Here is a 14103-nt window from a genome sequence, read left to right as displayed (position 1 = left end):
CCATGCCACTCCCATTATAGGTTAGACATGAATCACCTGTGTTTTGAAGCAATTATTCATATATCAAGATATTGACAATGGAAATCTCATATTTAAAGAGAAATGCCAGTAGTTGCAGTAAACACTGATTTCATGAGAAAGTCTGTAAAACCAGGCTTAATTGTCAGAATATCATCGAGGATCTAGATCTGGTACAGTTACATAAACTGAACTTTGTGAAATCTTGAAAACTACCTACCAAGATCACCAACACAGATAGGCACACGTGGGAAAGTGTAATAATATTGCTGGAATAAAGACCCGACGGAAGTGACCGAATCCGCGCTTATTTCTCAGCAATTACAAACTTTCTTCCAGGATCCTTGGACACATATTTTTTATTCATACAAGCAGACACTTGGTGGTCATTATATTAGATTCTGTAAAAAGTCATTTTGAGATCATTACCAAAACTGGAATTTATCTTTAGATGCGCTACAATTAGCTTATTATTAACGAGTATTAGCCTCACCCTTAATTATGTACATCAAAAGAAAATATGTAATTAGACCAGGTATTGTAAAATATCCTAGAGCGTTTAGACCTCCTTCGTGAAGTGGACCTAAATGTTTTATCAGGGTTGTGGGTGGTAAACTTATGAAAGTGATATTATAATTCTAATATCACAAATTTAGTGTTCCTATAGTATAGTCTCTTCTTGGCTGTTTCAAATGACAAAGTTTATTTTATTATTTTCTCCTTTAAACTGAAAACCTGAATAATATCAAATTGCTCAGTTAAAATCTGTTTACTTCTCTAGGGTTTTAAACACAGTTTTCACCATAAGTATATATGTACTGTATGTAAATCTGGATATCTTGATTAATTAACCCAGGATACTGCATGTAGACATATTGGCATTGTGTCAGAAGGATTGGATTTAAAATGATATGAATATATCCCTAGGCTATTATATTAAGAATAAAGTGGAATTTTGCCAATAAAGTCATTTCTGGAACGAAATGTGGATCATTTATCATGAGACGCCCGAGTTGAATGCACTTAAAGGGACCCAAGAAGCCTTCCAAGTCTTATTAGACACCGTTCTCAATACCTTCCTAAAACTAGTTTAGAGGAAACTAGTTTAACGTGTAATGAGAACGGCCGAAGCTATCTTGGAAGCAATCTTCCGAACCAGTTCATAAAACCACTGCGCGATGTAGTTTTCAAGATAGTTTTGCCTCGTTAAACTGGTTTTAGCGTGAGGACACAACTGTTCTTCTGGAAGCGATCTTCACACATTTTGAGCACCCTACTCCGCACGACAGGTGTAAAATGTATACGCTGAGGTTTCGAATTTTTCGTGAAACGTGTCACCCACTGAGAGCATTTCCATAACAACAAGTTTGCTTTACGTGAAGTGATTTTGAAAACTACTTTCGTGTGATCAAGTGGGAATGCTAGCAAAGCGATCTTCCAAACTGGTTTCCTAAACCGGTTTCCAGCAAACTAGTTTTAGAAAGCATAATGAGAACGGTGTCTAATATTAACTGTATGTTACCTAAATTAAAAGTTTTTGGAGGGATGAATGAAATGTTAGGATAACAGCAACCATGTTGAGAAATCTGTTTGTAGTAAGATGAAAATAAGTCATAGTTTTCAGATTGCAAGTTCTTGGTTCTTAAACATAATTCTATTTTGATGCCTTGCTCTGTCTTTTTCATTCTTTATTTTGATTTTAAATGTTTTTTTTTTCTATATCTCCTTTTCTCACCCTTAACCTTCCACCTTCCCAATTTCTGTTTGAATTATTTCACTATTTATGGATTTAGCTGTCTTCTTCTATTTCTCTCTCTTTCCATTTTATTGTTTCTGTTCTTTTTATAATCTTTCTCTTTTTTTTGTTCCAGCTTATTACTTTCTCCATTCTTTTCCCTCTATCTCCCTTTCTCATTCCCATTGCCTCATTTTTGCCCTCTTCTTTTGTCCCTTTTATTCTCACCATTTTTTACTTCATCTCTTTCATTTGCTACCTTTTTTCTTCACCTTCCAATTAACTGTGTCATTCTTCCTTATAAATTTTGATAAGTGCATGGAACAGCTATTCAGAGTGGAGCATCCATTTGCAAACATACAGACTTCTTGACAATTCCAGCTTATAAAAAAAGAAAAAGAAAATGGTGTTACACATTGGCTGTTGTACTGAGACTATATTTGTTTTATGCTAATCCATTTCCTCGAGCATAAGTTTTATGACCAATAGAAACAAGCTTCGGTTACTGGGTCCCACATCTGACCAATCAGAATCCAGCAAAGTATCAATAAAGCGGAGTTGGACCTATGATGGTAGTCTGCATGCACAGACCCTTGAGTTTCACATTTCGCATAGTACATAATACAGATTCTGACGTAGTGAGACTAGATTCACTGTGTACTGTGGATGGCTCTACTCTTATTTGACACACACTGAGCCTTTGGAGTCTAGTCTTTACTCCAGTCTCCAGACCTTTTATTGGTTAAAGTGTGTTTCTTTTACCTTTGTCATGTTTTATTTTTACTTTACTATTATTACTTATTCTTACGATCTACCTTTTTTTTTAATGCCACATTATCCATACTTATTTCTTCTTCCATCATATATCACTTAATTATATCATTTTGTTGTTAGTTTATTAGACTTCATACTTGTACATTCAAGCAATGTATTCTATTTTTTTAATGTGTGTTTATCATTGATTAGTTTTTTTTTTTTTTTTAAAGATATTACATGTACACACTGAATACTATTTAGTCATGTACTTGAAACAAAGACCCTAGCCTAGCCGTACAAGCCCTACTTTTTTCAGGGGTTCTCCTTGTCTTTCGCTCAATACATAATTAGTCATTTGCTTTGTTTCTTTTTTCTACTGTAACAATGATTTATAGTTAATTGATTTGCATTTGTAAAATGTGAAATCACTCTTGTAAGATAAAATGTATGTGCAGGAAGAAAGACGAATAAATATCTTATCTATCTTATATGAGTCTGTGCTTACACCAGGCCTGGCTTACACACAATTATAATGGGCTGATCAATTTTGTCTTCCTCACGGTCTGATAAACCCTGGAGCAGGATGCTGTATGATAGATAGTCTTACATAAGGAGACCCTAATATGGGGGTATTGGTGTTGGTTTTGGTGGTGATAGTGATAATAATAATGCTGATGATAATTATATAATTGCAATTAATGGACCTACAATAGAGCACAGCCTATGAAAGGCCAGTGGTCTTTGCAGGCTCCCCCATATTCTTTGTATTTATGCTCATAATTCTTCTATTGTATATATTAATGGCATTTGAATATTTTTTACGAGAATTGGAAATAAATAAAATGAAATGAAATGTATCCTCCAAGGGATGTGATAGTGAGGGTTAATTGCTTTGCCCATGAATACAATCACATCGTGTGAATTTTCAAACATTGGTTCTCTAGTTATGAAACCATGAACATATAGCCATTTAGACACTTTCAAGTGGATTTAAAAGTTAATGTGGAGTTTCCAATAGCTATTGTTTATTGTTCTCTCTTGTAGAATGAAGTTTGAAAAGACTTGAAAGTTTTTATGATCGCTGTTGAAGCACGTTATACTGCTCTAGTCAACTTTGTGCATTGTATTTTCTATAGTGCTTGTGATGATGATGATGGTGATTGATGATGATAATGATGATGATAATGGTGATGATGATGTAATGATGATGATGAAATGGTGATGATGGTAATGATGATGGTGATGATGATGATGGTGATGATGATGATGATAATGATGATCATGAGTATGATTATGATGGTGATGGTGATGATGATGGTGGTGATGGTGATGATGATGATGGTGATGGTGATGATGATGATGATGATGATGGTGATGGTAGTAATCGTGGCAATAATGATTATATTCATGGTGATGATAAAGACGATAATAAAGATTATTCAACAGCATCATATTTAGAGGAACTTTGAAACCTAGTTTTCTCATAATACCACCCAGTTAATGAACCCCTCTTTAACATGATTATTATATAATCTACATACTGTATTTTACATTTATCATTTTTGTACTATATTCATGTTATTATTGATTTGTATATTTTACATGAAAAATGGATGAAATATAAATCTGAAGAAAAATAAATATTGAATTGAATTGTATTGTATTTTATTTTACACAATTGGAAATGGCAATCTTAAACCAGGAAACCTATTTCCTGTATGTTCCCTATATGTTTATAGCTGTATTTCTTCCCAAGGCATGTAACTATTTTTTTTAATGAAATGTCCTTGCTTCATAAATGTTTTATTTTTTTACAACCAATTAAGAATTCCTGCACTTCACATAATTATGGTTAGCCTTTGTGAACTTAATGACTTTTTACATGTTTTATTGCAGTATTGTTTCCCGTATTCCATGTTTATCATATTTTGTTCACCAAAATTCATTGTTGGGTTGTCCTTAGTGGATGGCCCTGAATTTGATTTCCTATTATATCTCAAGGAAAAATTGTTCCATTGTGTTTTGGTCATATGACTCACTGGGTACAGTTGAAAAAAGGTAATGGTCTTGTTATAAATAGGTTGTGATACCTATTTTGTTGAGGGTACAGTGTTTGGAGGGGTGGGGGTCATCATTACTGAAATGATAAAAAGTTTGTGATAGCATCTGTTTTTGGAGGGGTAGGGGAAGGCGGGGTAAGTTGTGACATTTTTTGCATTTTGTATGTTAGAATCGATATGACTAGTAACATTGTAGAAATAAGTACCTTGCCTTTAAATTTGATTCTTGGGAAATGTTTTTCACCTATATATAACTTTCTACCCCCACACTGAAAGTCATCGTGACCTTTGAAAAAAACGATGTCAAATGGCTCAACTTGCCCCATGTATGGGGTAAGTTGTGCCACCATCTGCGATAAGTTGAGCCACAAAAACTATGTACAAAATGTATGCGGGAAGAACCAGGATGTCAATTTTTCATTGAAAGTTTTTTCACTTGCTAATTCTCTATAAATACTAATATCTTCTAAATGAAAAAAAAACTGTCATGTGAATTTGCTCCTTTCTGCCTGCATATCAATGAGTTTTTACGTTTTTAATTTTTTTTATTATAGATCACCATAAGAAATAACATGGCTCAACTTGCCCCATGTTGATTTGGCTTAAATAACCCCAGTCCTAACTGATTGTGATTTTTTTCATATCCACACATTTCTTATGCATTCATCATGTAAAAGACAATAACAAGAATGAGAATTCATACCTGGACCAACAATATTGTTCTTATTTCTATAATATATTTAAAGAAATGTGTGGGTAAAAAGCACTTATCTATTTCACACCCTTTTTTTACTTTTTGGCTGAAGTTTGTATTTTTCCCTCTAGAAAAGTACTTTTTGTTTCAAAGTTGAAAACAAAGTGGTGGGGTTAAAGGGTTATGCAGTGGGTCATCAATACATGACACCACCAGATATCTGACTCATTCATTATTAGCCTGGGGGTGGTGGCTCAACTTTCCCCTATGCTCAACTTACCCCGTCTTCCCCTACAGTGTTTGGAGGGTGGGGGCATCATTACAGAAATGATAAATAGTCTGTGATATCATCTATTTTTGTTGAGGGATACACTTTTGGGTTGAAGGGAGGGGGGGGGGGCTCATCATTACCGAAATAATGAATAGTCTGAAATTATCTATTTTCTTGAAGGATACACAGTGTTTTGCGGGAGGGGGGGGGGGGTCATCATAATAGAAATACTATAGTAAGTAGTCTGTTATATTATCTATGTTGTTGAGGTATATGGTGTTTGAATGGGGATGGGTCAGTACCAAGAATAACCAAACACCAAGGTTAAACTCACAAAAGCTTGTATGGAAGTTGGAAGTATTTTGATTGGGGTTAATTTTATATTTCTTAATATTCAAATTTCATAAAGTGTCTATAATGACATACACTATTCATTACTTCCTTTCATGAGTTTTTTTTTGCAAATATATGAATTATGATGGATTCGGTCCCCTTTCTATAATTTTTTTTGTTTTCTGTTGCCTCTTGAAAAATGATGGTCATATAATTTTCTTTATTTGTCAGAGTCCAATATGGATTTACATTTTCATTCTGCTCTAAGAGAATCCATGGCTCTAGACATTTAGACCAGCTCCAACTCCCCCAAATAACAATAATAAAAAGAGAAAAAGGAAATCTAAATGCATAAATGAAAGAAAAAGTAGGAATTCATCCTAATAGCGTGTCATTGACAGAATTTGTATAAATCTACCCCTTTTTTTACCATTTTATGTGATTTTGATGATTGTACTGGCTTGATAAGAAATTTTGGGATTTCCTCTTCTTTTTCCCCCATTGTTTATTATTGTGTACTATTTTACCAACCTTGGGAGAGAAGATAACAATTGAATTTAGTTTCTGTTAAATTATTTACCTTATTTAAGTAAAGTTTGCAGACTTTGTGTTGTCATGAAATGGAAGTAAACAAGATTTGATTTCAAAGAGGGACCTATTGCACAACATTTTAAAGATTGTGGCAGGTCTAACCTCTTTATACAAGGCAAAAATAGATTGGTACAACTTCTTACTAGGTGGCATATATCGCTTTATATGGGAGAAAAGTTGACTTTATTCAAGGAGGTTTGGTTAATAAGACTAATTTCCTGGTTGTTGACAAACTGGGTTTCTCCCTCGCCTGAGCAAGCAAATGTCGGGTAGTGACTTCTATTCTCTCTTCGTTGTGGTTGTGTATCCTTTGGTTTTGTATGGCTGGCTGTCTGTCATAATCCTGACCCGAACCTAGCCCAAGCACCGTGACAGTGACAGTGACAGCTATCGACCAGGAAAGAAGGCGATATATGAAACTATAACCTGACCCGAACAGTGATCAGCTCGGCTTCTGTCGGGGATTCTCTCTGCTTTACGTGGAATTACCGTGAGATAGACCAGCGTGCGGCTGATGTCATTATTTTGTTGCTAATCACTAATCAGGACATTTCCTATTTTCTTTGTGTTTCGTCTTCATTACAGCCAAACATCACCGGATCATACCATGAATAGGAAAAATGGAGGAGGTGAGTACAAATTTATTCATTTTTTAAAAACTTAAGTAAAGACATTTAGACATATACTAGACCAGTTTGGTTTTAAAATATTGTAACTCCCATCAGCCATAGTTGGAGGCTGCCAAACTATGTAGGAAGAATATTCATTGGATAGTGCATGCATGTGGTAGCTCTGTTGCTATGTCAGTGGAAAAAGTTGTCTTTTTAGGATACTTCAACCCCCCCTCCAAGTTAGACATATTGATTAAAACACATTCAAACTTTATTGTTCTGTATCTGTACCCATATTAATCACATTAATGTTTTAATGTAATACTTGGTTATGAATTGTACAGAAACCATTAATGTTCCTCCAGGTAGCTAAAGTGTCATGTGACCTATAATGGTCTCTGAACTACAGGGAATTTATTTTAAAAAACATGATGAATTGAAATGGTTGTTAGCCAATGACATTGAACTAATGCGCCAAGTTTTCTTCCAGTTGTGAGTGAGGGTAATTCAGTCTACAAACTCATTTTCTTAAGCTTTCGTGTCAATTGAAAATTTACTTTATTTTGAATGTATCTTGTTTCTGCTGTTAAAATTTGTGAATATAAAAATTGAGGGATGTTATTACACATTTGAATATGGAAAGAATAATAGAATGGATAAGTTGATTAATTAAACATGGATTTTATAATGGTAGAATTAAATGAATAAAATGAGTGCAATCACAGGGGTCATTTTCAAAATTAACTGTCAAATTATGTTTTATGTTCTAGGGTTGTGGCTAAGACTGGGTCATTTCTGATATTTATTAGTGGTTTGATGAACACGATTTTTAGGGGTTATAGGTATTTATATATCTATCAAGATAAGTGAAAATAAATTTCAGATGTTGCTTTTCAAAAGTGTCATTGTTGTGTTAACATAAAAAGCAACATCATTATTTAGTGAGCAACTAAGCATGCATTAAAATAAAGGGTAAGAGTGCTCACATTAACTGTAAAGAAGGTACAATTTTTCCCTGTGAACACTGAAAAGCATCATTGCTATATCTATATAGTAATTTTGCTCACACCTCAAAGAGTTCCACCATTTTGATGGTTTGAAATTCTCTCTCATGATGAGAATTTCTATCCACAGTTTATCATATAAACTTTTGGTCAGGGTTATATGAAATTAGTTCCCTCTTTGTAAGAAGACCAGGGGAAATGTATGGGAATTCCCTTTTGCACAAGAACATGTTACAGTCCTTTAAAAAAAAATTAATCCCAAGTAGAAGTGTACAACAAGATAATGTAATGTATGCTAAATCCAGTATTACTAATGAAATGCAAAATTTTGTATGCCAAAAAAGTTGGATTTTTCTATTAGTTATTGCTATTTCTTCAGTCTTTGTATCCCTTCCCCCCTCCCGTTTTCTATTCTAGTTTATGTGGATTAATTTACCCAGTTTTGATTTTGTGTATTAAAATACTTCTATTGAAGGTGATTTTGTAAATGTGTAAAGGTATCTTTTTAATGTGTATTCTATTTTAGGGAGCCTAGATAATCTTGCGTGTAAGACCTTTGCCATGAATCGCTTCTGTGATGTATCAATTAAGGATCATATTATCATATTATAGCACTTGCTATAAAGCATCATTCAATTCTCACCGATAACCCGTGTCAAGTCACATGACTTCATGTTCTATAACACTTCGTTCAATTAATGAGTTTCCTTCCCGCCGGTTGCCGTAAAAGGGGGTCGGCATTTGCGATAAGAGACCCATGCTATGCACGAGTCACGTCTCGATTGCTCCACGTGCAGTATCGTCCTGTGTGAGGTTTGCTGGTTGGATTGCCTTGAGCGGAAAGACACATAGAGATGTCATTTATTTGAAATTATGTCCCTGTACTTGAATGCTACTCCATAGACTGTGAATTATGATCAGAGATCTAAGGAAAAAAAAACACTTTGGAATTATCTACTTATGAATATTGCGTTTGGTACAGTTTTGTAACTTCGGTAATTAATTAATTTTAGCTGTTGTCTGTACTGAAGTATAATTCAATTAATTTATTTCCTCTTTCAATCTTTTCACATTTAGAATGATAGCACAAATAACATTAATTACAAAATATAAGTCAATCTGTAGTTGAAGAATAGCATAAAATTGAAAGAGGAGGCTGACTAAATGACAGAGCTTGGATAAGGTGAAGGCCACCTTTTATGAATATATATTATTAATATTAATCTAGGTGGATGAAGAGATTGTTATGATTACAGAATTCAGTAGTCAATTAGTTAAAAGGTAAATAAAAATGCTTAATTTTGGCAAGAAACTAATTATGCTGTAACTGGTGCATATAATTTGTTCAGACTAGCACAAAATATTATGCAATATCACGTCATAGACCTATAACATTGAAAACAGTGCACAGTCGGACAGTCCCATCAAGTAATTCCTATTTCATTTGTAGTGACCTAATCCAAGGCTCCACACCAAGTTTTTTCTTGGTGGCCCTATCGGTCAACGAAAATCATCAATATCATATTTTTGGTGGCCTGCGAAGCAACTTCGGTAGACCTAAAACAATAGAAAACATTACAATTTAGCAAAATTTTGACAACCAAACTGGGCCACCAAGTGTGAGCTTTTACAGAATTTTGGAGGCCCGACTCTCAATTTAGTTTGCCCTCTGCCACCGGGCCACTGCTAATGTTGAGCCCTGCCTAATCAATTACTTTTTTGGGGATTTTTCTTGAAGAGCCGTGAAGGAAGTGACTCAGCACATTCAGGAAAGTTCTTCTGGAAAAACTTAGTAATTATGTTTGAGGAGTATTTCCTCTGCCAATTCATGTAATCTTACACAACTTGGTTGAGTGCAGTAATTAGCTATTTGCACAACTGAATTCCACAAAATTGTTGGTTTCTAAATTGAAGTAAGGAGCCCTGGTAATTGTTTATAATGGATATGTTGTGGCGACATATTTATTTATTTTGGTTTGTTTATTGACTACTTTTTAACCTCAAATTTTTACATTATTCATCCCATTCAATAATTTCACAATTATAATACTTATTTTAACTATAATTTATTTTTTTCCATTATGTCTCTTATTCAATATTTCTTTTTCAATATTTCTTTCTTTCGTTCTTTCTTTCTATATTTCTTTCTTTCTTTCCTGTTATACATTCTGTATTCCATGTCAAATATCACTGTTAGATAATTTCTTATGCACAGTTGGTGTTTGTTTCTAGCGTGAAACAAGTAACATTTTATTTCAGTTCAGTTCAATTCGGCCCAATTCACTCACAATTATTTAGAGGAACATTTCTTGTCGAGCAGTCTTTACCTCTTACTGCCTCAACTGTCAACCCTACTTTAAAATAAACAACAGAAATATAGCCATCACCCGTAATTACTGTGCCGAATTACAGCCCCTTTCTCAGTGTTCACCACTTTTCTCTGATAGATAGGTAATCAGGCGTTATCTCCTCAAAAGGTTGATATCCTGTGAATTACTTTGAAATTAACCCTGATGTTTTCCAGAGGGCTGCTTGCCTGAATACTGCCGTATCATTTGCCATAGATTAACAGTATCGAGCGTGAAGGGGGTTCCAGTTAATGTGATATGATTAGGTGACAGAAGCCCAGGAAAGCCTTTAGCAGTTACAGTCTGGCGCAGGTGTATCTTGAGGCCAATTACGTATGTATACGTTCACAGGGTTTATCAAGGGTTGAACACTCGAAGACATCACTTGCTGGTCAATGCAGGACTCTTATGTACAGTGGCATGAAGTAAACTGATTCACTCTAAATTTCAAGGATTTGAAATAAATTCAGACTGACTATGAATAGTGATCAGTGGATTTATAGTTAAACTGCGTGGATTGGAATTTAAAGCTAATAGGTTTGAATTCAAATCTTTTAAGATTTAGAGGTTAAATCTTTACCATTAAAAATAAATCAAATTTTCAGCTATTCACTATTCACAGCCCATCTGGATTTGTTTTAAGTCCTTGAAATATTGAGTGTAGGGGTAGAGTCATATGGTGCAGTTTATCCAAAATTGTGTAAGTAAAAGCAACCAGTCCTGAAATAATATATTAAAAAATTGTTAAAATTTGGTAATCAGATTGTCCGTAAATCAAAGAAATTTAAATGAAAGAAATATGATTTAGAAAGTAGTGAAATTCTAAAATCAAATCATGCATTTTTGGGGTGATTTTGTAAGGGGTGGGGGGCACTCCAGCCTCCAATACCCCATTACAAGTATTTCAGTGTTTATTTAAAAAAATGAATTTTTCTTTTTCCAACAGACCTGGAAACCATTACCTTTATATAAATTTTTGAGAATATTTTAATATTAATGCAGTTTTCAAATACCTTTTCTTGATTAATGGTAAGCAACATTTTAAATCAAGTCTGCTTGACTGATCAACATCTGGCAAGCATTCAAAAAAGCAGTAATAACCTTTTTAAGTTGAATAAAAAATGAGATTACAGGGGCTGTGAAGTTCATTAAATATTCTAATTGAATAAACATATTCGTAACAAGGCTGATACAAATATGAATTATGAAGGATTTGATATTAGAAACATGCTGATAAACAGAGAACAAGAAAGCAGAATGAAATAATAGCACATGAATATTTTCATTTTGCATTTTGACTGCTCTTAATATTCTAGAATATAACTTAAGCAGGCCACCTGTATCCAAGTGTTTGAATACATTGTAAAAAGAAGTTCTATTATTATCATATTGTGGTGTTTTTCCCTGTTTGAAGTTGTTGACTTCATTGCACTCTATTGACTTTGTTAGTGGTTGATTGAATTTGCCAAAAAATAGTTTTCAGAAGCAAATAAACACAGTTTCGTGCCAGACTAACCAGAAGAACATGAGTTAAAAAAAAAACACTTTCGAAGCTCACTGGTTCAATATGAAATATCGAGCATTGTGGCTTTAATAGTGGTATAATGCTCGCCTCATGAATGGGAGGTCATCGGGAGTCATACCAAAGAATCATCAAAATAGGACCTTCTGCCTTCGTGCTAGGCGCTCAGGGTTTTACATTGGAGAAGGTTACTATAAGATGTTATTTTTTACAGGGCCTGCTAAAAGAACAGCTTACAGCTGACTGGGTACCCTGGGTAAATACGAGTTATGAATAATATAATGTTTTAGATTTGGTCACTTCAAAGTCACTTGAAATTTTCAAAGTTCATTTTTCACTCCAAATTCACTCTATAAATTTTGGTTTACTAAATTTGGTCATAGTAGTAATTTGTTTCAAAATGAAGTAGCCTAAACTTTTTTTTATAGAAATGTAACAACACTGTTGAGTACCTTAAACTTAATGTTGAATTAAAACCAACATTTTTACTAGAGATATAATTAATGTGAATCAGGTAATTTAGGTTGGTCTATCATCAAATTGGACAAAAGTGTTATTACTGTTACCAAGTTTTTAATTGATTCTCTTAAAGTCTGAATGTGGCTCTTAATTTAGAAACTTTGCAATATAATCCATATATTTTCGGGCACACTATATGGTTGAGAAGTGGTGTTATACATGTATAAAAAGGATTAATTGGGAGCCAATGATTCTTTATTTGTAGTTCATAGACTTTTAAATCTTTATCAATACATATAAGATTTTAGATCAGGTATCTCACACAGTATGTATGATCAAATCTATTAAAATATGATTGAATTTGAGTATCATTTAAAAGTCAAATCCTACAAGAGTCCAGTGATCATTGAGTCTTGTTTCATCCTTTGAGTTTTGTTGAAATTTTTTTCACAATTTATGATATTACATAGGCCCTTTGAACATTTATCATACACATTTGGAGCTTGCATAATATCAAACAGATAGAAACAGATATTTTGTTTCGAAATATTTAGCTAATTTTATGCTTAAAAAGTGATAATATACCCCCCCCAAAAAAAAAAAAAAAAAAGAAAATGTTGGTACCCTGAGCAACCCTCAAATTATTTTGATGTAAATTCACAAGCATGTCTATTTCTGGACATACACTTGATTCCTTAATATTGCTATTATGTATTACAGGAAAAGTTACCAGCACTTTTGGTGTGATATACCCAATCTTAAAGGGATGGTCCAGGCTGAAAACATTTATATCTAAATAAATAAAGTAAAATTCACAGAGCAAAATGCTGAGAATTTCATCAAAATGGGATAACAAATGACAAAGTTCTTGAATTCTAAATTTATCAATATTTTGTGAAAACCGTTATATGCACATCGTCATGAATATTCATTAGGTGGGCTGTAATATCATATCCCCACTTTCCTTTTTCTTATGTTAATACATGAAATCATAAATGTTTCATTTTTTCACACATATGTAAATGATGTGTCTCCATTATGATGAAATAGGTTGCGGCAATGAACAACTAATGCACTTAATCAGTCCTAAATCCAATTATTTTAGTTCTTGGTAGAAAATTTTTGAATGAACGTAATTTCATATAATAAAATACAAAAGAACTATTGGGGATATGACATCATCAGCCCAACTGACATGCCTAGAACTTTTTCATCGGAATAATGTAAATCTTTAAAATTCAATCACTTTTTATTGTTATTTGTTATCAAATTTTGATCAAATTTTCAGCATTTTACTCTGTGAATTTTACTCTATTTATTGAGATATAAATATTTCCAGCCTGGACCATCCATTTAACGGTGGTTTTCCTGATATAACTGAATAAAGGCGCTATGTTTGGAGACGTCAGATGAGGCATCAAATGATGATTAATCTTTTCAACTTTCAGTTTCTTATCGCTGTCTATGATGCGTTACCCATTTACAGAGTCAAATCCTGAGTTTCTATCAAATCGTAAAAGAGTCTTTAAGCATCATGAAACAATGGGCATCGAGGAATTATAGCGTGACTGTATGTCTTGTATATTGGGCATGTGTTTTATTTTAAGATATGGATGTGTGAGTATATAGTATGTGACAGATCAATGATGTAAGATTAATCACGCAACAAAACACTAGTTCTTGATGATGAGGTGCAGATTC

At 33.5% G+C, this 14103-nt stretch overlaps 1 protein-coding gene across 1 annotated transcript in view; it reads left to right on the top strand.

Moving 5' to 3' along the window:
• LOC121412981 overlaps window positions 1-14103 on the top strand; it is a 69936-nt gene that overhangs the window by 11915 nt on the left and 43918 nt on the right. The window contains exon 2 of the mRNA XM_041605745.1: window positions 7044-7087. Within this exon, the coding sequence (XP_041461679.1) occupies window positions 7044-7087 (44 nt within the window). The remainder of the gene's footprint in view (window positions 1-7043; window positions 7088-14103) is intronic.

Source organism: Lytechinus variegatus, chromosome 4 (assembly GCF_018143015.1).
Source record: "Lytechinus variegatus isolate NC3 chromosome 4, Lvar_3.0, whole genome shotgun sequence".
NCBI classification, from domain to species: domain Eukaryota; kingdom Metazoa; phylum Echinodermata; class Echinoidea; order Temnopleuroida; family Toxopneustidae; genus Lytechinus; species Lytechinus variegatus.
This window is presented reverse-complemented; position numbering and strand designations above follow the sequence as displayed.